Source organism: Agelaius phoeniceus, chromosome Z, assembly GCF_051311805.1.
Source record: "Agelaius phoeniceus isolate bAgePho1 chromosome Z, bAgePho1.hap1, whole genome shotgun sequence".
Taxonomy (NCBI): domain Eukaryota; kingdom Metazoa; phylum Chordata; class Aves; order Passeriformes; family Icteridae; genus Agelaius; species Agelaius phoeniceus.
Window position 1 is genome coordinate 50,762,923 of NC_135303.1, and position 25,293 is coordinate 50,788,215.

The window sequence follows — 25,293 nt, forward strand, 5'->3', positions numbered from 1 at the left end:
GCTGAAACATCAGGTGACATTAACTTGGATGTTCTTACTGTGCTGTCCAGAACAGGCACGTGCACTAAACAGGGTTAGCAGAGCTGCTGAGACACCTATTTGTAACTGCTTCTCAACTGCATCTCAGAAACAACTTCAAATGCTGTGTTCCAACTGCCCTTTTTTCAGAAACAATAAGAGAGTCAAAGACCATCTGCCAGTTTTGCTCACAGTGCATTTATTATCTGCATTTATTTAAACAAAGATGGTAGACCAAAGTCTGGTAAAGCCAGCTGCTAAAGCCAGCTAGCAACAATGCTGAAAGCAGCAGTGTGCTGGAACAACCAATCCAAGTTCACCCAAGGAAAGCACACTCGAGACTCCTTGGCCTTACAGTGGGAGGTAAACCTGACCCTTTGTATGGCTCATCTGTCCATGCTTTAGATGTGTCAACATCTGGAGAAAAATTCTTGATGCTAAATAACAGCTACTACATGTCACCTACACAAGGAGCCTCTATTTTCAGATGCCTAAGAGCACATGACACACCGATATAATGAAAGACAGCTGTAAGAACAGCAGAAGTCTGAGTACAAATATCCAAATTGACTGATTCCAGTGTACTTTCATTTCCTTGCTACTCACTGGTGCCTTTGCCTGCAGCCTGGCACCACTCAATCTGGCTCCAGGTTCAGGGTGACCTGCAGGACATCAGCATCATGGAACATGAATGAAAACTGTCACACAACCGGTTTTGTTTGTTACATATGTTCATGCAAATGTGTGGATTTGATGATTCCTCAACCAAAAGGCCAAGGCTGCATTTCAGGTGTGACAATTCGAGTGTGCAATTCAAAGGGATGCTTCAGGGAGTTTTTGGTATCTTAGCTAAAAAGAGCTCATTTTTGTCCAGCAACAAGGCAGCTGCTTCAGCTAAAGCACCATAAACTCCCTAACATGATAAGCAAAGGTACTTAAATAGGAAGTGCAGATGATTCCCATGAACATATGAAGACCTAACCATCTTAAAGAGGGATTGCATTTGCAAACACATTTCTGCAAATTATTTTGAAACGGCTTGAGCAAGAAACTTTGTTTCATCTTTGGCACCAGCATCTTCGCAATTTACATGCAGAGCTGATCTTTTTACACCTCTGAAAGCAAATATGTCAAATGTGAAGGGTTACTAAGCAATTTCTTCCTCCAGACATCAGACCTGGTTCCCTAAGTGTATCTAAACAGTTGTCCTTGCTCTTGGTGTTTAATCTGCCCTCCAAAAAGTTAATTTAAAGAGTCCAAGGACACAGATCCAATCAATCCCCATACTCCAAGACAAATATTTTGTTCAGACCATTTTCTAATTAAAATTCCCTGCTAGAAAGGCTCCTAGACATGGCACAAACAATAGTTCTCTCCACCCCCTCAAGCTGCTGCCCTTTGAAACAAGGGAGCAAGTCCCTCCTTTTCACACAGAAATCCGCCTGACAGACAATAAGAAGTAACTTTAGGTCAAGCCATCTGGAGCAGCTCATGCTGTACACAGAGCAAAATGCTGCCTTTGTTTGCACAGCAGGGCAGAATAAAAGGTAGTCATGCCCAAAACAGCTGCCAAGCAAAAGGCACGTTACCCTGGGACGTTTCTGGCCACATCAGCAAACCGAGTATCACGTGGTTTCAATTATTTTTATCCCAGACAAGAAGAAAAGCCAAGCTTAAATGACGTAACAGGAAACAGCTGTAGTCAAACTCTGAAGGGCAGCCTCCCTGCTAGCAGCAAAAGCTCTTCCATGGTCCTAACTGAAGCTGATCCTGGAATCATATTAATTTCAATGTGAAGGGAGCTGTGCAGCAGGTTGAAGGACTCGGGGAGGGGTGTGTGCCAGGAATTGTTGGCTGGCACGGCGCAGGCTCCCAGCAGCTGCCCCTCCGTGGGAGTGAGGCGCAGGCTAACCTGGAGTGACCCGCTCTTGTGCGAGCTCCCAGAGGTTACTGCCGTTCACGGCACAGAGCTCTCTCGCTCCGAGGCAAAGGCGGAACACTAGTGAAGGGAGGAGGAGGCGGCGGCATTGTTTAGCTTAGATGGAGGCGGTGGCACTGTTTAGCTTAGATGGTTGTGATTTCTGCTCCAGGGAGAGAATGTTTTTGACTAACAGCAGCACTTTAAAGTCAAAGTCAGACAAAAAAACTAGGATAAGTTTCTGGCTCAACAACCACCCCCCTACCTCCCCAGATTTGGACTTCTGATTCAAACTTAGGTATGCAGGGCTTTTTTTCTTAATCCATCATTTCACCTGCAAAAACAAATACTTACAGTCTCTAGAATGTCAATTTGACTGTGCAAATCACTGGGTTTTTTTGTGTTGTGATGTCAGTGTGCTGAGTGCCCCACAAGACTGGAAAACAATCTCTGGCCCAAAAAGTAAGATAGATAAAGCCCAACTGTTGTGCCATTGCTGAGACGAAAAAACACTACAGAAAATGTCCTAATTCCTGTTATGGTATTTATATCTTGAAGTGCCAAGATGTTGCAAAGTGCATGCTGCCTGCACACAGGGAAAATGGCTGTAGGATGGGGAAAAGTTTCAAAACAAGCCAGGGATTTGGCTATAAGTTGCTTCTTTTACTTGATCACAGGCTAAGACAGCAACCACAGTGATGTCTTCTCCTTACACAAAGGCTCTTCTTACCTCTTTAATAAGCTTCCCAATGCTCTCTCTCAAAGTTTCCACAGTTTCTGACAGATCCCACAAAGAGGAATTGAAAGAAAGTTGTCTCTGCAGGAAGAGAGAAAAGGAAACTAGAAGTTACTGCAAAGCACAAATGAAGAGATTAAACTTTTGTAAACATTCTTGCATAGAGCAGTTAGGACTGTTTACATTGGTGGGGAAGACAGAGCTGGCTTTCTGTGTAATGTTGAACTTAAAATACCATGGGCTTCTGCACCCTGCAATGTGATAGGATCACCCCTTTCTCTTCTACATAGATGCCATTATCAGAACCATACCAATAAAATGTTAAATGCATGCACATACACTTTACAATGCAAAGGATGACTTGCATTCCGGGTCACAAAACAAGCACAATCTACAGGACAGCATGTGAAATCCCACAAGCCAGTGCTAAGAAGGGGATGCAAAGTCAGTACAGCGGAGAAAAAGACAATTTGGTGGGTACAAGTTTTCAGTGAGACTACACAGATACAAAGATACTCAGATACAAAGGACTCCCTTCTGCAGTGTACATTATCACTAAAATCCTCCTATCAGGTCTTGATATTCTTCATCCAAGCCAAGGGTGTATTTTAAAACAAACAGCTTCCAGGAAATAGGTGGCATGTACTGTCACCAAAGAGCAAGACTGATAGGCTTCCAGAAGTGGAAGGCATAGCTTTCAGGAAAAAATTTTCTCTAGCAGGAAGTTACATTGAAGACAACTACTTGTTTCCAACTCCTCTACATGTAACTGGTGGCCTGGAGTTCGGTTTGTGGGGTTCTTTTTCCCTTTCATTCACATATCTGGATTATCTTGCATGAAAAACATTTGGGCACAATTCTTGTTTCAAAGGAATGAAGATTAAAACAAATGCCTAAGATTTCATATTAGTAGATCATTACAGCATTTGAAAGCATACTAAAGTTATATCACTGCAACACACAGATGAACAGCCAAGGCCCTTGATTTTAGCACATATCTTTTGAGCTTAATCTCTTCCTTTTCACATCTTTCCTGGGGCAATTTCTGGAAACAAAGCCTGGAAGTTTTAATTTGTTCTGCTTGATCCGCTGGAGCTGGAGATGGGTAAGACCGGGTCAGTGCTAGCTATTGTAAATGGGCACTGTTCTGCTGATCTGCTGGGATGTTTAAAACTTTTCTGAATGCACAGTTAGTTTTTGGTCCAAAGCCAGTTGCAAATTCAGGGAGGATTCTCTAACCTCTATGGATCTCTACTAAATGCAGTCCTTACAGTTTGGATAAATAAAAACATATCATCTAGGAGAAAAGCAATTAAATATCCCACAGGCTTAGACCTTCAAGATATATTTAAAGAAATTTAGCCAGCAAATATCAAAGCTACTTATCTGCTCTACTTGAGCAGTAAGATGAGGTAGAAAGTTCAGGTTCATGCATGTGTTTGTTCAGCTCCATATATATATGAATATATATATATATATATATCTCTACATAGATTTGTGTTCACTGCATTCAGAGGTGATTCAGGGACAGGGTGGATGAGGAAAAGTTTTCTGAAGATACTAATTGGTTCAGAACAGTGAAAAGTCAAAATCCAATTGCAAAGGATTAGTGAACGTCCTCCTACTGACACACTGTTACAAAGTGCCAGACAAAATTCAGCACTGCAAAGTAAAGTACATAGGGAAAAGACAGTTCTACCTTAAGATACCCCTTGTATGGTTCTGAATTAGCTAATTACACTCAGAGAGATGTTAGAAATACAGATATAAAACAGACCGGCATCAACATAAATACAGAATGCAATCCTGGTTCTCAAGCAGTATGTGCAGTTTTGGGTTCTCCATCTCTGAAGGAGCTCAGGTACAGACAAAGGCCACAATTCAAGGTAAGAATGGTTTTTGAAGGAAGAACAATAGACCCCAGTTCTTCCAATGGGATGTGTAAGGACAAACAGAGGTGATGACAAAGGTCTGTAGACTTACAAGTGGGATGGGGAACGGTATGGGGATGATTGCCTTCTGTGCCTTGTCATACAGAGCTAGAAAACTTCCAGTGAAATGATCAGTTTAAAACAAAATTAAAGGAGCTTCTGCATATGCAACTTAGTCAAAACAGAAAAAAAATCAGTAGACTCTACACAATGCTGAAAGTATTGTGAGTTTGAGAAAGACTCAAAAGAACTAATTGAACATAATCTTACCAAATGCTATTAAACAAGATCCCAGCAGCACATGAGAAAGTCTGGGTTGCAAGCTACTGAAGAACAGGACATTACACTGAAGAAACATTATGTGCTTGCCCAGTGGCTGCATCCTTTCACATGCCTCCATTCAGGGCCAAATTATCAGTCAAGGACACTGAGCCTAACAGGACTTTTGCCTGACCTTGTACATCTTAGGTGATTCAAGGAGCTTGCAAACCTTACTCTGAAATGTGAGGAGTATCCATCTATCCTTTCATACCACAGCACCCTGACCTTTCCTCCCTAACAAATCCGTATCATTTCAAGATCATTTCTCACCAGAACTTGCAATAGTACCATTTATATGTAGGAAGTTTTACTCTCTTTACCACTTCTTCAACCTCAAAGCCCACTCACGGAGCCTCTCGTAAGTCATGACCAGAGACAATAACAAAAGATCAGTCACAAGGGCCAGTCTTCTTTGAACAGATGAACATGTCATTAATTTCCCTGTAATATACATCTTTGTAGTGACTCACCAAGTAGTTAATTCCATTAATAAGAGACCTCTAGACCCAGGGTATATGCAGGAAGACTCTTCCTACTGTGGGACTGTCTTTATCAGATACCCACACTACATCTAGGGGTTGGGGAGGGCAATGACTCATTTACTGGCAATGTGCTGCAATAACATCACCTGTCTGTTCTAGGCACATTGTGGAAAGACAAATGTCTGGCAGGTTTTGAACACAACTGCCCTCTACAATTACTGTGGTAGTGGCTAGAAAGTCACTAAATTTGTCTTTTGGGGCAGCCCATATCATAGTACTCTTGAAGTACTGTGTGCACTGGGGGGGACTCTGTATGTTTGTATGGGCATGCTGCAAGATTAGTGACAAATACTTGAGATGGCTAGAGTTGAAGGACAAGCCTTGAATAAATTCACACAAGACTTATGGGGGATGGACAAATCTGATTTAACATACATGAGAATGCATGGGTTTCAAGTGTTGGGAAGTCAAAACATTAAGCCAAAATTCAGTCTGCATCATACAGCGGACTGTTTCTCTTTAATGAAGATAACTGCCACATTCGCTTTAAAATAGTTATTACAACTTTATACTGGTCTTACCAGAAACTTTCCACTGGCCTCTGCAGAAAAATCATGTGCTTTAAGCTTCGGCTCTTGTTTCCTGAGAGTGGAAATCTCAAACCTCTGCTGTTTAAAAGGATGATATCATGTGCTTGACTGAAAACGCTCTCAAAAGATGAAGGAAAGCTATGAATTCAGTTGTAGCACGTATTTACATTAGGAGACCTTTTCTAAAAACCATTTTTCAACTGCAATGCCTTTATTATCTAATGCTTAGTTCATGCTAGCCATTTGACAAAATACCACCCATATTACGGAGGGAGAAAGAAACAATTGGATTTTCATGTGCTCACCCACAGTCTTTCAAGGACCACTGTAGCAGACAAGCCACAGCATATTTATGGCTTATTACAGATCCATACCAGTGGAAGTGAGTAGTGCAAAGCCTTTATTAGGCAGTGCTGTCTAAGAGATGAAATCCCACAGGAGCAATCTGAATTATCATTTAACCTTCCCCCGCCAAATCACATTCAAAACTGGGGAGATTTGCAGAGGGACATAAAAACAGGTACTTCTATGATACAAGACAGTCAGAAATGTCCCACTGGACTGTGTGGTAATGGCTGGGAACTTATTGCCATTGCTCTTGTTAGCCTTTCCCAAACTGCATAGTTCCTCTATGGGACAATTGCTGGCTGACCACGAGGAGAAAGCCAGGAAGGAAATTTGCATGCATGAAATCATATGTAATATGCAGTCACATGCTTCACTACTGTTCTCAAACCAGCTTCTCCTGCCTCAGTCTCACTCAGCCAGTGCAAGGCAAGCCAAAAGAAGAGATTGTGTTCATAAGGAGCTTGTACAATAAGCTATGTTCTATAGTATTGTTGGTCAAAAGGCTTCAGAGCATGGATGCTGATTAAGATATGGGCCATGGAATAGGGACTTTTTGAAACTCCACCTTGGCGCCCCATGATCATACCGAGATTTTCTCCTGAGTTTTGATCTGAACACCTGCCTCAAGTAGGTTCTTACATGAAAAAGAGTAAGGACACATACTTTAACCTCCCTACCATACTTCCATGTGCTTGCCTCTGTTTTTGCATCCTACAGAACAGGCTAAATCCATGCAATACAAAAGATCAGTGACAGAACTAGAATCCTAGGATGAAATTTTATTTAGAAGTTCTTGTTTTAACTGTATCACTGCCCTTTGGGCAACACTCAAGGTGTTCTGGATAGAACCGAGGAGCAGGTAGGTAAAATGTTTATTCCTTGCCTTTCTTTTTATAAAAACAGTGCTGTGACATTTAGAGTTCATGCATTTTATCATGCATGCACTTTAATTTATTTTTTTAAAACCTTGATCTGTCCATAATTTGCTAGTAATTACTGCATTTTTGAGAGCTACTTAGAACACTTAGCATTTCCCTGAAGCTGCAAATGCACACACATTTTAAGCCAGCAGAACTGAGTGCTGTCATCAGCGTCTCAGCCCACACACTCACTCCCTGATCATAGGGCTCTAAATCTTGCACTCTCCCCTTCATGTTTTAGCATAAATATTTGTGTAAACATACAATCAGGTCAGCCATTTTTAATCCGGATCAATTCCATGATGAAATTTACTGCATCATCTTGCAGAGGGAATAACAAACAGGAATGAAGAAGGGAAAAAACAAGCAGGTGGATGTCAGGCTAAGTCATATGTATTAAGACATTTCAAGAAACTGTAGCCACTTAACTGCCCAGATATCAGAGGCACAAATTTCCAGTTTACAATTCAAGCCCTTGGTGTTGAATTTACAGAGTTCTTGCACATAGCTGCAAGCTCTTGTATTAACCTCCTTGTACTAATATGCTGCCTCCCCGTAAATCACCAAATAGTGCAATCAGTGAAGCCTATGTCCAATTACATAAGCTAAAAACCTGTCTCCAAATTGCTGTTGCACCTGCATTTGACTTGGCCCTTACTTTGCTTACTGAAATGCCTTGCCGTGAAGTACATCAAAGGAATTCAGACCAAAAAAAAAAAAAAATCTTGACAAATTGCTGGCATTGGTTTACAGACTCTGTAGTAGGTACAGAGCATGCTATCTTCAGTGTGCATGTCCAAGATTTGACACACGATGCCTTCAATAAACTGTGTCAAAAGCCTCCTTTGTTCACAAGCAGAAAGTTCCCTCTTTATTCAAGGATGTTACTGCAGGTCAGGGCACTTTTTAGCTTCTAAAGACACTAAGTTTCAAATGTGTTGGTTGTGATCCTACAGTTAATTTATCCATTTTGTCTGGCCACATTGAAACCAGTTAGTTTTTGTTTCACTCACTGATGCATTAGGGCAGCTTAACTACCAGAAACACTGTGACACATTTCTGAGGAAAACTGTGGACCTTTACCAAACAACAGCAGGTTTAGAACTGCTGGCTTCTGGACTCCTGCTTTTTCCCCCTTAAAGACAAGATCATGAGCCAGCTTCTCAGAAGCCCCTCAAAACTGCACATAATGTCTTAAATCTAAACTGCTGTTGCAAAGAGGCACAAAGTGGCTTATGAGTGTTTCCTTTCACCCACAAACAATATAGACCTAAGAACACAGACACTCAATATCTGCTTCTGTCAGCTAAGCTGCAGAAGCTTCCATAAATAAGAAAAGCAAGACAGTCTCCACAGGGCCCACAAAACCAATTCTGAGTGGTACAATAGCTGGCTATTTTCAGCCCCATCAGACCCCAGAATTCTAGCACCTTTGAATGGTTTAATTAATGTAAATTATGTATATATGTGCATATATCTATACAATTGATGACAAGTAAGAAGTTATAGTGAGTCTTCTCCAAACAGCCCATCTCTGTTACAATTTTAGCACTGTCACCCCATCTCTTATTGCTTATGGGTTGTCTTGCTCTTCCAGCAGCAAAGACAAAGTGCAGATGGAGGACATGTGGAAAAAAGAAGATGAGCTGTGGAGAGAAGAAGTCACTGACTGCGACACAGTGTGCGGGAGAGAAATATGATTCCAGTGCGTGATAATGACCCTCTTTGACTGGGGACAAAGCCAAGCAAGTGGTACATGATTTTGAGTACTGAAAGGCTCATCAAATCTGAAATCTCACACAGCAGACAAAAGAATATTTGTTTTAGTGGGTAACAGAGTTGGTTCTGTGGTCCCTTCACTCTACTGTCATTTCTAGCACTGAATTCCTCAAACTTCCATATTTTAACAGATATTGCAGATCTGTAGCAAAACATTATTGGATTTTCCTAGATCCAAGTCTACTCTAGTCTCCAGTTACCCTGTAAATAATATATTTTCTTGAAGTTCACTGAATTCTTCCCCCAATACCCATTCCATTGGTTGATTTTTGAAAACAGGACTTTAAAACTTGACTCTGCTTCATATGATTTAAACTTGCTTAAAGGTTGTGGCCTGTCAGTGGCTAGAAACTTCTGTACTCAGTGGCCCCATGCTAAAGGCAGAGAGCGGTGGTTTTAGCGCTCAGCAAAGCCAGGCTTATAGTTGGACTCATACCAGCCAAGATACAACATTTGACTAGAACACAGGGACAACCAAGAGGCTATTACTGTGCAGCATAAAGACCTTCCTCTTGACAAACTGAACTGCAGACCATGTACACTTATGCTGTACAAGTAGCAGGCTGAACAGGAAGGATAAAAATGACAGGAAGAAGCATGTTGTTCATGCTCCCATGACGAAGAGTAACCATCATTCTCGTTTCTAATTGCCTCTAAGCAGTTCTGGAAATGCAGGGATGAGTTCCTAGACTGAAAGACATTGAAAATGTCACTGTGTCAATGACAGACTCTCACTGGTGCAGCCAGTGAACTCACCCAAAGAGGCTTCAAAGGATTCAGATTAGCACGGAAGGCTTGCTCAGCTGCATGGAGTTTTTCCTTTGACAAGGTGCAAATGAAGGCTTCAGAGTCCATGGCTGCCGTCTGATTTTGGATCGTTAGAAATTCAGATGATGTTGAGCTATTGCAGAGATCTCTCAGTCGCATTCGATAACCAGACACAATGACCTATATGAAAGTAGAAAAAGCATGCCTTCATCTAAGACTTCAACAAAAAAATTGGTTACTGCTCAGACAAAGCAAGACATTCATAACATTTCCAGATAGAGGTGAGGGGGCATTCTTCTCTACAGGTTGAGCAGCCCTTATTCGTATGCAACTCAGTTCCAAGAAAAACCCTTCCCTGCTGAGAACATGGGAGAGAAGTCCTGGGGGAGGCAGGTCCCTCTTCACTCTCCTGTAAATATGCACAAAGCAGCTGTGATCCTGTCCTCCACAGCAGCCATTTCCTCCAACCAAGGGGTACATGCATTGCCTAATGTTCAGTTTTCTGGGAAATGATCCACAGAGAAAAACAAGGCTTGTGACCAGACACAAGTCTGGCAAATCTATGTGAAGGGCAAAAGACCTATGTCCCAAACTACTTTGACATATCTGCCAGCCACATTTTCTATGCAGTAATGAGTCAGAATCATCTCCCTTAACTCTGAAGTATCTAACTCACTAACTGCTGAGACAACCATTTTAAAATGTTTTTGAGCAGATAATGTATCAGCAAAAAAAAGTTATCTTACTGGCTGCAACAAGTGAGATAAGATCCTAGAGTCTTCCTTCACAGGCATATTTTTCTTAAGGTAATGGTTTCCTTGTCAATAATGTTTCCTAATCCACATGCAATCACCTTATTAACGAAATTGATAAAATCCCTCTGAGTTATCACCAGACTGTTTCAGACCTGATAAACAAATTCTTTTAATAAGGTCAGTTACCAGCTTCATGTTTGCTGAACAACAAAGTCCATGCCATAAAGCTGCATACTTCTCAAAGGTGATAAACAAGGAAAAATCCACAATTTACTATTGGAAAGAAACTTTTGTTTGCCCCGGGGCTAGACAGATGGAACAATTTTACTGTAAATGCACAGGTAACAACAGCTGTATACTTAATTTCTTCTTTCTGTCATTTCATAAGTGCATTGCCCAACTTACAACAACTAAAGAGGATTGATCTACATTCCAGAAGAGTTAGCAGCTCTTGAACCAGGCTGGTAAGTCTGAAATTTTTCATCTGTCAAAACCAAAGGGGTATGTACAATCAGGGGGAAAAACTGCATTATGTTCAGGAAACAAGCAAATTGAACTAACAGGAGAGAGAAGGGATTTTTAAACCAAAACTCATACAAACCTTTAACTTTGGTCCATATTCATATGCCAAAAATCAGATCTTTCAATGCCACACAGCTCTGACATCAAAAGATTTGCCTTTTGAAAATTCGGGGTGCTTTTTTTCTTGCCAGCAGAGAAATTACTACCAGTGTTATAGTCATGCTGAAAAGGAGATATTTGTGGGGCACTGAAATAACATTCCCAGAACAAGCTTTCCTGGGTAGACATATAGAAAAAACAGTGTCTCCCAGTGCCTCAGTGTTCATTCACAAAAAGTGAAGATGATCAACCTTCCATCATTCCGAAAATGTCCACCTTTTTCACACAGAGTTTAGGCTCTTTTGGTGAGAAGCTGCTCTTTTCAAGCACTGAGATCCACAGAGCATGAGACCTTAGAAAAAACATCCTACCTATCCATCCTGAAGTACCTAGTCTCCCCAAGTCAGCAAGTTCTCCAACCACTTGTAGTCATCTTAACCCATGGTGTCTTCAGCAGGCAAAAATACATCTTAAATGACAGGTTTAGTCCCCTAAGGACTCTCAAAATGCCAGGCTCATGCCTGAAAGTAGTCATAGGTAATTGTTCTGTCCTTACATGTCATACAATTCTCTCCTTGGGACTTTTCCTGCTTCATGAAACAGAGATTTGTTCCAAGCAGAATATGCACTGGCCATTACTATTAACTCTTCACTGACGTCAATGCATCGTGCTGCAGCACTAGCCCAGGACCTCACTGTGCCTTCAACTTTTCAGAGGGACAGGACCTATTCCCACCTCCCACACAAGAGCTGTCTGGCCACACCTGGACAACTGCAGCATACCAGGCTTGATTACACAGCTGCCTGCCCACTGCTGACCCAGGCACCTTCCAAATCCCACACCCTTCTGAGCACACCTACCATGACTGGAAAAACACACGGCTGAGCCACTCAGCCCCAGGAAGCAACATGCCCATCAAGACAAGGCTTTGGTCGCTTTGATCTCTTTGCACTAATTTCAGTATGCTAGATACACAACCCTGCTGGACATACTGGAGTGCTGTCATTACAGTAACACCAGTGAACAGTCCCATCTCCTTGGAGACTTCAGTTCCTTACTTGTGAGCATAACTTCTGGCCTCACTGAACAGCCCCAGGACACCAACAGACAGCAGAAGCAGGCAGTATTTGCTGTGAAAGGTTGGCATACTCTGGATAGGCCCTTTTACCACATGACTTCTGAACGAAGCTGTGACCCACTCATTCAGAGACCTAACAAATACTGCCTATTAATACTGAAGTCACTAAGCAGCTCAGCAGTGAGGTCAGATCTCCAAACCAGATCTCCAGCAAAATCAAAGATGTCCATTTTGTGAGTCAGATAAAGTCCTTCTTCAGGAAGGGAGAGGTCTGCATCTCTAGTTACCATCTGTATTAGAAAATTGCTCACAGCAAACTTCGTGGGCCACTGCTCTGCAGCTTAACATCCTGGTGCTCAGATTAGCTCTTCTTGCCATCCCTAAGCACAGAATGCTGTTATAACTTAGTAGCATCACTCCAAGTGCTTTAGCAGAATCAGCTCAAGAATCACACAAGAGCACAGCCTGAAGCATTCAAGGAAGAATAAGGTGACTGACCAGTCTTTCACCACCCTTCAGACACATTATGTAGATAAAAGCTAAGCTTTTTTCCTCCTTCCATTTCCATATACAACCAATACAGAATGGCAGTCACACAATGTACAGTGAGGTTTTTTGCGGGTTTTGCCTGTTTGAAAAATCTTTCTGCCTCTCCACTTACTTAGGGAGAATGATAAGAATGCTATTGCTGCAGTCTTCCAGTTACCCTCCCAGAACCATCTGTAGCATGATTCTGTCTTAATCTAATTATTTTCAAGTAAAACAAAGCTTGCAGCCTAAAATGGGTCAGAATTTTTTCTATGTTCTAGATTTTTTAGAAGAATGTATCCTTAACTTGTAGGATAACTTATCAAACTGCACTAAAACAGATGGCTTGAAAGAATTCACTGGAGAACAAGACAATGTGTGCAAAGAGGGACAGCAGCTGTAACTACAGGAAAGCAAAGACAAAAAGGACAATTAATCCATTCCACTTCAATGAAGAGATCTGATATGGAATTGACAATCAAAACAGATTTCCTCCTCCTTTTGCATACCATCTTTTGCATTCTTTCAAGAGAACTCCGGGTCATCCTTTGAAATCTGTTCTGACTTCTGCATTAGAAAGGATACTGGTGGACTAATTCATCAAGCCTAGCAAAAAACATGTTACAAGCTTGACAATGACAGCCATCGCATGAAGGGCCTCTAGCCCACTGTCACCACTCACTATGTTTATGACTGCAATCATGGAGCACTCTGGATAGCAGGACTCTTGTACTATGTAATTTACAATATATCTGTCTTAATGCATTGGCCACAAACCTAAAAATAGAGCTCCTTCTGCTGCACAGGAATGTAAAGCAGAGCAAGACCTAGAAACCCTGCTCCAGTCCAGGCTGAGTGGCTGAAAACAGTCAGGACATGGCTAGCAGCTTAATTAATGTTTTACTTCCCTTTTTTAAAAAAAAAGAGGAAGGAAGAAATTCAGTTTAGCCTGAGGGTACTATTCTCTTATGCAGGTCAAAACATTTACTTATGTTCCCAGTGTCCTTTTACAGCTTAAAATCAAATAAGACAGTAAATTGAGGGCAAGAGGGAAGACACAAGCAGGGAATACATTTTCCTCTGTGTTTCTACAGCACCTAGCAGAGGGGTCCAGCACTGTGGATCTTGGCACTACAGCTAAACAAACAATAGATAAGCATTATGTTAGGAGTTGAAAGTACTCTTTACCTGCTGGAGGTTGACCCCTGCATCCAGTAGCTCCTCTACGGCAGATGATGGCATGGACACATTATGATGGAGGAAGTCAGAGAATGTCTCATTGTCAATCAGGAAATCCCGAAGTTTCAAGTCTGGAAAATGACAAAACAAGCAAAATTCTGGTCACAGCAAAGCCAAAAGGAAACTCATGTGAGAGCACTGAACAGGAAAAGTCAAGCTGATAAATAGGGGAGAGGGAATTACACAAACCATAGCACAAAAGAAAGAGGAGCTGCTGGTAAAGGGCTCTGAAACTTGGCAGGCTTCAGAAAAGTCAATCCATGATGTCTTGGTCTCAAATAAAACCCCAAATCAACAACAAAAAAAGCAATCAACCTTCAAAACCAACTCCCATTAACATCATTATTTCAGGTCAATTTGCTCATACATACACAGAAGCAAGGCATACCAAGTTGCTCCCTTGATCTGAAACCTACTACAGCATTAGCACTTAATCCCTGTGTTGTTACTGAACATGGGACTGAGCTGGTGCATGGACCACTAAGGGATTTACTAGCCTTTAGTTAATTATTTTAACAGCTAGTGTACTCTATCACTAATTTCAAAGTCTGACATATGCAGAGACACAGGTATGATACTGAAGGACAGATTGAGGAAACAATCTTAGCTACTTGGAATTAAAAAATATATTTGCATCATTATTTCCATTTTCTTTCCCAACTGCTTCACCTTCTCAAGCCATCAGTGTTTCAGCTCTTGACTTTGAAACAAATTTGTACCTACATCACAGCAAAGGGGAACCATCTGGAAATAATAATCCAAGCACACTACTGAAGTCCACAAAACTGGATCTTTAGAAGCTGATGCTCAGAGCTGACACTGTTTTGGGTTGTTTTCTTGGGTTTTGTGTGTGGGTTTGGTTTTTTGTGTGGTTTTTCTTTTCTATAGTTGTTTTGGTTTTTTGGTTTTGGTTTCTTTGTTTTGTGGTTTGGTTGGGGGGGGGGTGGGGGACAGGGAGCAGTGTTTAGTAAATTTGGTTTGGGTTTTGTTGTTGCTGTTTTCTGTAAGAGAGAGAGAGGACAATTCTACAATTCTATCTCCATAATGCTTAAACAAGAAGTGATGAGCAAAGCACCTACGCCAGGAGGAGGTGAGAGACCAAGTCCTATAGGATTTACCAGAGTGAAGATTTCCAGACTGAGGTACAACTAGCTAGGTGTCATGCTGTATTTTCTACTTTAGGAAGACAGGATGCTGCAACCCAGAGCAAATAGTTGAAAACAATGACGCCTAAAGAGAAAGTAATGATATGGAGGAATCAGGGGTTTGTACCTTTACCCTCCTATAGGGGACAGCTGTAACAACTTTTTCCCCCACCTCCTATACAGGAGGGGTTTTATGATTTGGCTTGGTTTTTTGTGTTTTGCTTGCATTTGTTTGGTTGGTTTTGGGGTTGGTTTTGGGATTTTTTTTCTTTCTGTTTTTGTTTGTTCATTGGGGTTTTTTTGTGTTTTGTTTTTTTGGTTGTTTGGGTTTTTTTGTTGTTTTTTTTGTTTTGTTTTGTTTTTGTTGTTGGTTGGCTTTGGTTTAGCTGGAGCAGGTGATACTGTCACTAATGAGCCCCATCAGGAAGAAGTATGTGTGTGTGTACTCGGGGTGCCACCAGAGGTGATAGGGAGACCCGGCGGTTCGGGTGCCACTTCTGCCTCCCAGGCTGACCAGGCTGATCCTGCCGGAGGAGCCGACAAGGGGAGGAACCACGCGCTCTGCTCCTGCGGCACGAAGTACATGGGGTTACTGACGGTCATTGCTCCTTCATCTACATATCCAGTTACAAATTCCCCGTTGCCTTTTTGTTCCACACGAAAAAGTAAATCACCCGCCTCAGCTGAGGCAAGGCGGAGGTTACTCTGGGGCAAAAGTGTCTCCCTTGCCTTCCTCTCTCCCACGCAGCAGGACCACTCATGAATATGCTGGTTTTGAGCACGCTGTGCAAACGCCCCACTTGAACCCCACTAGCAAATCTACCATCACCTCCACTCCCTGCCCAGGAAAAGGCTGGGAAAATATCTGGCTCCTGCAATAACATAAAACCGTCCTCTTTCCAGCAGAGGCTAAAGCACCCTGCTTCACTGCAAGTGAAGGAAAAACTTCCCCCACCCCGATTCCTTGGTTACTTCCTACATGTGCCAAAATCCCTAAACACTTCTGCAGCTTGTTTATTTTTTGGTGAGATCATCAACTGTTCAGAAAGTCAGATGGACAAAAGGGGGGGGGGTGTGACTGAAGGCATAATGGCATGCAGAGATCAGATGTTTGCAAGCTTTTTCATTGAATCTGCCCCTACTTAAGATATTTTTCAAGCTTCTCTTAAAGGGCCACATGCCTTATGGGGGGAAAAAAATAGTAGCCAAGCAATAATTCTTCCACTTTTCTGTTTCCTCAGTGATATGTTGTTGCTTTTTGGTTTGGCTAGTCTGTTTTATCTGAGTTTGGCTTTGAGGTTTTTTCCCACATGGAGGCATGATTTTCTTGGTCAGGGACATATTCTATAGGCAATTGCAGCAATACAATCTGAACTACACTGAGATTCCTGCTGACCTGCCTTTAATCATGAGGGGGAGTAACAAAGAGCCACCATCTTTCACAGCTGTAATTAACCAGCCCAGCATTAGCAGAGCATTCATCCCCTGCCTTTTTTGTCAGGCCAAGCATTTTCAGACTCACTTAGCACTAAAATTTGCTGAAAATCAATGCTGCCTTCCAAGGAACTACAAACACCTGAACGGGTTTTCGTCATCATTTGGAGTAAACCATGAAGGAAACAGAACAAGGTTACCAGAACTGTGGGGCAGTGTTTGGCTTCCAGACAGCTGATCATGAAGCCATGATCACCACCCAAGACCACATGTGAAAGCTCTGCGAGACCAAGGGACCAAATCCCAACACCACAGTCCTGGCTGCAGTGTCCTAAGCACACAGCCAGCCTTTTGTACCATGCATTTTCTCCCCCACCCCATCTAGTCCTACTTCCAGGACTTGTGGGTCAGTGTCTTATGCAACCCCTCTCAATTATGGAGGCATGCATAACTGCTTGAACATGAAACAACAGAAAGCACCTAACACTGCAATGCATCTATATTCTCCTCCGGAAACCTTAAAAAGTCAAGGTTTAGCACAGGTTTCCTCCTGAAAACAGTTACTCCCATCCAAGATGACTGCTTGCCCACTAGGGCCTAAGGAAACAAAAGAGCATTACTTAAGAAAAAAGCCCTCCAAAACAGAAAACAAAAGAAATCGGTACATCTTCTGAAGGCTACTATCAAGGTTACTTAGTCAGAACACCTGGAGCAGATGGAAGAAGACATTTTACTACCACTGGCCTACTACTGCAATATTATTCTGCCATAAACATTTAGACACACTATCAAGTTACTCAAATATACAAGACAAAATGTCAGCTCAAACATGATATAACTTGCATGTCACCTCTCTTGCTTGAGAGTGGCCAAGAGCATCATTACAGTCACCCACTGCAAGCTGGTGGGCACAGAACAATGCACTGGAGACCAATCTCTCCACATACTTTGACATGGATGCAGCCTTTCCTTGCCCCTCAGCTTTATCTTCAACAGAAGACCAAGGGAGCTGCATTCCTGCAGGCTCCCTCACTCCCGGCACAGGGTTCATCCTCCTGACTGAAACCATAAGCCCAAGCAAGCAAGCTAAGCCCTAGGCACAAATGGGGAGATAAACTTGAGGTCACACTGAGCAAACACACTCAAAAGACTGTCAAAGCTGATGCGAACCATCTTGCTGACTCAGTGGTGGTATAGTCAGCAGAAATAATACTGAGACAGCTTTTCCCCATGGCAAACAGCTTTTACAGTTTCAGTCCTAACATCAAGGGAGCAATAGCAGAGAACAGAGACTTTTGCTTATAAACCATGCAAATAACCCCCAAAACCAACAGGTCTGGCAGGCCCGAAATGCCTGTGCTGTAATTAGCTCCAGTTTGGACATAGTATGGCAATGCAACAGGAGACCATCCCCATGCACATGAAACAAGCAGAAGTGATGTCCATATCCCATGTGGGACAGGGAGAAAGATCCTTCATATGGTCACATAAGGAAGCTTCCAGCACAGTTGAGAATTCCCAGACCTGGAGGTCTTATGCCTTAACCACAAAATGTCTCTTGCTCTCTGAAGTCACCAGTCAGGATTAGAAAATCACACATGGCAGCATTTCATGGATATTGTTTTCACAAAAGGCACAGCTGTCCTTCATTTCCACACAGTTCAAGCAAACCTTGGGGGCTGCCTTCTAGGCATCAAAACCAGAAACTCTTGGATTTTCATACTGCAGAGCATCTCCTACTGTAACACTTCATTACAACCTAAGATTTACATTTTACTGACAACCCTTTCCAGAACCTTTATGCCTGAGCACAGTGGTAGGCCAGTCAGCCCTTGCTTAAGAATCAAATCTTTGTGACAAAAGAAAAAGCAAACCCAAAGTGTATTCAAAGAGCTCAAGACAATCACATGAATTAGTGAAGAACAACAATCTCTTTGCTTGCTATATTACTTATTAAAATGAACATCAAAATAAAAATATCCATTATTAAAAAAATAGCAAATCAGCTCTCCAATTCCATACAGACCAGAGCTGAACACTGATTGTGCAGTGAAGGAAGTATCTGTGGTCCAAAAGCCACAGGGTTTTATTTTCCTCATTCCAGTTACACGTCCCCAGTTACTTTCCCAAGCTCAAAAGGTGGGTCAAAGCACAAGAAGAGCCATGTCTGGGTATCAGTTTTAATTTGCTGATTCTACTACAAATATGATCATAACAGGTCCCATAGTAAGCAGTAAATTTCCAACAGTACTGGGAAGATCCACAGACAAGTGAAAGGAAGAAATGCTTCTAGGGGCAGGTTACAGGACAAGACTCTTTTATTAAACTTCTCTCCCATTCTTTCTTCTTTCACTGTGAAGCCAGATACTTCCTCCAGAAACTTAATGGTGCAGTGTCCTTTAAAATTAAACAGCAGGGTGGGAAAACAGAACCCTACAGAAATTGTGGCTATGTTTTTCATATCCTGAACACTGTGTTCTAAAAATAAAAGGCATGCAAATGGAATTCAATGTTATCTCAATCCACTGTAGAGTACAAAGCGCACCAGGTCTCATGTTAATTTGTGAGGTTTCTGCCCATCATCTAAAATATACCAGGTTTTCAGCCACTTTAAAGCTAACAAGGTCAATGAAAACACTGTGACAGCCAGATCTACTTCCCAGTTTCACATACCTTAACTCTCTATAAAAAACTAATGAAGGGAAGGGGAGAAGCAGCTTCATGCCTTAAGTTAATTCAGCAGCTATGAAGAAAGCAGGGCAATATGTCTGATCTATAGACATGGCTTTTTGTCATAAGGAGACTCCTCTCTACTGATTAAACATGCAAGACTGAAAACGACTACGTTACTTCATTTATATCCATTGCAGTTGGGGAGACTTGCTAGCCTTTGGCTAAGGCTGTGTTCATCATAGCCAAATATCAATGCAACACAGTAGCTGGTATGAAATTCTGACCCTTATTTCTTGCCAGAGACTGTTCACAGGGCAACACAATCATTTTTGTAACAGCAACTAAGGTGACACAGCAAGATGAAACAGTAAGGTAAGATGAGGCATGAGACACTTTAGCTTCATTCTTTAGAATCAGGAAAGTTTCACAAGGGCCCAAAGGAGACAAAAAAAAGAGAATTAGGTTCCCAGCTCAGCATCCGTCTCCACCAATTCATGGAAGGAGCAAAGCAAGGAAGAATATCAAGCAAGCAAAGAATGTACTTTCTTGTCCCTGTTCAAAGACTCCAGATTCAAAGCTCCCCATTCAGGTAAAACTGCACTTCTACAGGAAGGGAAGGCCCAGTCAGACTGCAAAGCAGGCTGTCATGTCTGTGCAAAACTGTGCTGAGGTGTGATTGGAGAACAAGGTCACAAGGCACCCTAGTCAAACACGCCCACTTCACCCAGGGCACTGCTTTTTCACTGATCATACTTCCAGCAACAGGAGACTTGGAAAACACAAGCCCATGGAGATAGTGAAGCTGAGAAAACAAGCAGAACCTCCAGCTCCAGCAGTGAGAGCATTTACTGGTAGCACACACGACCACTAAAAAAATTCTAGCTAGACATGTGTCTTTCAGGAAACCCTCACATGGTAAGATGACCAGGGCAGGCAAACCAAATGCTGCCACAGAATGACCTTGTACACTGGAAGTCTGTATTAATTTTTCATTATCTGAGAAGTATTCCTCTTGAATAGGTGAGAGGTGCACTTGAACACCCGGACTGATTTTCACACTCCTTACATATCACTGTGATTTATTGACAAAAGATGTTTGAAGCTACTTTCCACAAAAATAAAAATGGGCTCTCAAATAATTTCACCAGCAGAACTAAAGACTGAATGACTTGTAATTATATCACCATCCAGAGTAAACTGACAACCATCCAGAGGAAACAGCAATCTCCCAATGGTGAACCATGCTACTTCACTGTACCCTACCAGGCCAATAACCCTGACTGACAACGTGAAAAGCAAAACTTCTCGCAGTGCTGGGCAAGCAACAAATTTTCACCTGCCTTCGTAATACTCCTAACCTTAGACAGCACATCCAAAAAGCATGATAAAGGAATATTTTTTAAGGCTCTTGGCCTTTTTAGCACTCATTATGTTTTAATTATTCTTTTACTCAGGGGCAGCCTTCCCCCTGTGAGGTGAGAATAGCTCTCAGAGCTATCTGTGTACCTATTAATTCTGGCAAGAGCTAAACTGTCTTCTGAAAAAGTTGGACAGCCATACTCTGATTTGCTTACAAGAAATGAAGCAGCTCAGCAGGCCTGTTGTGCAGGATCAACTAGTGTGAAAATACAAGCCTAATCTGCTCACAGTCAAAGTTCTGTTCCTTCTGCAGCCATGGCCTGACCTGTTTTACAGCAGGCTACAGCTCTCTGCCCTGAAAGCCATCACACATCAAACAGTGCTGCCTCTGCAGACACTAGATAATACCAAAGTGAACACTCCATTAACCAGGGTCCATCATCTTTGTATATCTGCCATGCCAAATAGTGATGTGAGTAAAGAGAAGGCAGCCTGCCATCCATCTCCACCAGCTAGCATCTCTCCTCAGAGAGGGAAATTCTGTGCAACAGGCCCAGGTCTTCCCTCTCATCTTGTGACATCAGGATCACCTCTATTCCTCTCTAAGTCATGATTTTTGCTTGGAAGAGCTTTAAATATAGTCCAGAACAATTACTCTGGCAGAAAGCACAGCTCTCAGCATGTACTAATGCACATATACAAACCAGTCCTCAGCTAGCCTTCACTGGGGGTACACTGACTTCAGGCATGCTGAGCCCATTAAGCCAAGATCCCACCTCTACCCTGCATGGGAAGCCAGCATCAAAGGCTATTACATCCCTTCATGCAGTTGTTTTGTACAAAGGCCATCAGGCCCTCTTCCTGTGTGACTCACATGACAAGAGAAAGACTCTGCATCAGAAAGCCAAGACACAAGGCACAGAGGAAAAATCCTCAGGCTGGCCGCCACAGCCCTGCCAGCAAACACAGCCTGCAGAGCTCCTGCCTAAGGAGGGGCACACCCAACCACCTCCCTAAGCCCCACATTGTGCCTCAGAACAGATATTCTCAAGACTTTCCCTGTTGCAAGGCAAATTCTGTTATCTGCACAGACAACCATGAAATAGAGTTTGCCAACAAAAAAAGCAGAAAGAAATTATGCAGACTTCCAACAGTGCAAAAAAATTAAGCAGGCTTAAAGGAAACACCCTAAGAATAGTCATTGTATTGCTTTAAGAAGTAAATTCTGAGCAGAATTTCAAATTGCATGGCATTATAACTGGTTGAAAATTCTCCTGCTAATGTTCACAAAATAAGGACAAATTTCTAAGGCTCTGAACTGGCTTGTCAGTCACAGATGATGGAGCACAGATGTGACAATGTAAAATACTTCATTATTACAACAAAATTATTTTTAGGAGTGGTAAACCAAATAAATTCAGGGATGGTATAAACTACAGAGAAGGCCCTCCAAAGGTCAAACCCAGCTCAGGGCAAGATGGGTTCTTCTACAAAGTTAGGAAGTAATTTTTTGATGTTAAGACTGGATTTTCACAGCACTTGGAATATTATGTCCTGGAAATAGACAGGTTTTAGATGTTTCAAAACATCAACTCATAAAGTGAAATCTATTAAAAAACCCCAAGCAGTAGAGAGAGAAAACCAAATGCCTAGATCACATCCAGTCACATACCACATGCCACCACAATTCTAATGGCAAACATAAGCACACAAGGAATCGCAATGGCACTATGCTATTAAAAATGCATAGTGCTAAGCAGAAGTTGAAAGAGTAAGCTGGGACAAAGGAGGACCCTGTCTAGAATTCCTTCTACTTGAGAAAGCGACTGTAAATTTAGTAGAAATTCAAATCACTGGAAAAGGCAGGGCTGGACATCAAATGACCATTACTAATAGCAGAAGTCGTTTCATAAGCTGGCTATGTAAGCATGTATCAGTGAGACTGCTAGTTCAAATGCAACCAGAAGATACTTATATGAGAAAAACAAGCAAAAACAAAAAAAAAAAAAAAAAAAAACAAAACAAAGCAGGCAGAATGCATCCAGCAGTATTTTCCTACTTGAAAATTATCACAGCACCACCTATCCAGTTTGAAGAGCTTCTCCCATTAAACTGGCATGGGTAATGATGAACCTTAAGCAAAACAGCAGGCAGAGTTTTCCAGGATCAAAGCACCCTGACTGTCCTGCACTTATATTAGTTCCTCCTTACACAGAAAGGCTGACGAGAAGAGAAAAAACTACCCTCCCTTGGGTGGGAAGGCTCATCCTGCCAGTTATCTGTTCCTTTTACTTGTCACAAATTCGGGGAACCTGACTGACATCTGACTGATTCTAAAGTTCAGCAAGATACCAAGCCTGCAGTCAGGAGATCATAGTAGCTCTTACTTTTCCTATGTTAAGGAAGATCTGACAGTTTCGAATTTAGTGCCAAGTCCTAATGTTCCTTATTCCAGCACGCTGCAGCATAAGCCACCTTCAGAACAAAGAGTAAAACAAATCAAAAAACGCTGAAGATTAACAACAATAAGCCAATCATTACACTGCACTTAGTTTAACCAGAAACACTGTCTACTTCCACTGAAAATACATCTACATCCAAATTATTTCAGCCTCCCATGATTGCTACCTACATTTCAATTTAGTTGGTCACTGTAAAGTTACCATTACGGATAGTTGTTTGGGTTTGCTTTTGAGTCTCAAGTCCAACAGAAGGGAATAAAACCCTCAAACTTCAGCACCAAAGAAAAGATTATGTTTTCTCCACCTAGTTTAGGGCAACCTTTGCAACTATTCAAGCCCTTCACTACTAGAAATCAGACTGTTGAACAACAGCACTTCAAAATAATTTAACAACTTTCTCAATCTTTGGGAAAGACGGAAAAACAGATGCTTAGTAAAAAATGACTGCCCAAACTCACACAAAGTTTTAGCTGGAAATCATGTCTCTCACATTCAAAGTGTGACACTATACTACATTACATCAGGATGGTCCCAAACAGATCCTGCCTTGGTAGTTTCAGGAGCTCATCCTTCCAGCTGGTTTCCTATTGACCTGTCAATGTAACCAGTCCTTCCCTCTGGTACTGACATAACTTGCTGGCTGAAAATACACCCTGGAGCATTTGCACCACTCTGCTTTACGCAGAGGACTGGATTACTTCTAGGTGCACAGAAAAGCGGTGCCTCTGGTGCTTTAGGAACCTGATTCTGTGTACCAGAGTCAGAAAGCACTGCAATTACCTGAAAATAATGGAGTATGTACTGCCAGAGAGGTCTTACACCTTATTTCTATGGATACACGAGTAAAATTCCTTGCACTTTAAGGTAGCAGTAGAGGTTACATGAAAAAGAAGGAAAAAGACAAGGTAGGTGAAGACACTTGTGGTCTTAAAGGGCTACTTCATTGTCTTTGTGTTCTCTGGCTTTACAGCACACTGTTCCCCACCTGCTTAGCAGGAAGCATGTGAACAGAGCAGGGTAAAACCATAGGTGATGGCTGCTGACCATGTTGTCACATGGTTGTGCCTTTGCTACAATGAAAATTGTAGGGACCTTGGACTTCCATGTCCACACCAGGTCTCAAGTGTCAAATCCACTTTTTTATTTTTCTCCCTACTGTTCTGAAGCAGCTTTTTGTTGGGTAGGCAGCAGTGCTGCTTTCCTAAGGAGGTGGTTGGCACAATCCAGAACAGGCACTTAGATTTCAGATATTGCTATCTTTGCAGTAAGCTGTCTTTGCCCCATGAGCAAGTCTCCTTCTGGCACATATCTATGCTCAATCAGCTTCAGATATGGTCCAATTATGTTTCAGCTGCACTTGTCAGAATAGATAGAGAACTATAAGGAAAAGACCTCCAAAGATATAATAGTTTATGCTTATTAAGTTCTGACTGTCTGTGGTTACATAAACCTTCTGACAATGTCAAGAAAAACACATCTAAATACTACCTCAGGTAGTATGTTCCTCTAAAAATACGTTTAGAAGAACAGAAGGAGAAAAAAAAACCACCACAAAACACCAAAACTCACAGGAAAGGGTCTTATTTTAAATCCTTTTAGAGGGCCTTTTATTGCACCATTCTTAAAACTAAAGCTAAATTAGAAAGGGAAGGAAACTGGCTGTTTACAGAGGATGTGTGTCACAGAACAGCATGAATCTCCCCCACACAGAGCACACAGAGTGCTGCCAGGTCAGCATAAAAAAAAAGCTTGGGCAAGATCTCCACCTAATAGATGAGTGACATTCCACTGAATTTTCAAAGGTACAACAATTTTTTAGCAGCTGAGAATTCCTGATACACAGGCCTGAGCAATACAAGGTTTTAACAACTCTATTAATTATTGACACTCAGTAAATACATAAGCATATGCCTATTTTTTAATTCTGCAGCTGTTGCATTTAATTAAATGGATTTTTCCAGAATTTTGAAAACAAAACATATGAAAGTATAAACATAAAACCCAATAAATGAATTTAAAATGTATTTCAATGAATTCACAACTACTACTCAATAAAACACAGCAACAGCAAAAATCCCTAGGGTTGAAAGTGGAGAGTGTCACATTTTAATAAAGCTGCAAAGAAATTGTCACAGGTGGCAGAATATTTTGCTTCGTTTTAGTCAGGATTCTGCTACTAAAAATCAC

At 41.8% G+C, this 25,293-nt stretch overlaps 1 protein-coding gene across 7 annotated transcripts in view; it reads right to left on the reverse strand.

The window, feature by feature from the left end:
• The window catches only part of ABCA1 (ATP binding cassette subfamily A member 1), a 101,862-nt gene that overhangs the window by 33,402 nt on the left and 43,167 nt on the right, over window positions 1-25,293 (reverse strand). For all 7 annotated transcript variants that reach the window (XM_077171083.1, XM_077171081.1, XM_077171080.1 and 4 more), the window contains 3 exons: window positions 13,983-14,104; window positions 9,800-9,991; window positions 2,667-2,753 (listed from right to left, as the gene is read on the reverse strand). In XM_077171083.1, coding sequence (XP_077027198.1) covers window positions 2,667-2,753; window positions 9,800-9,991; window positions 13,983-14,104 — 401 coding nt within the window. The remainder of the gene's footprint in view (window positions 1-2,666; window positions 2,754-9,799; window positions 9,992-13,982; window positions 14,105-25,293) is intronic.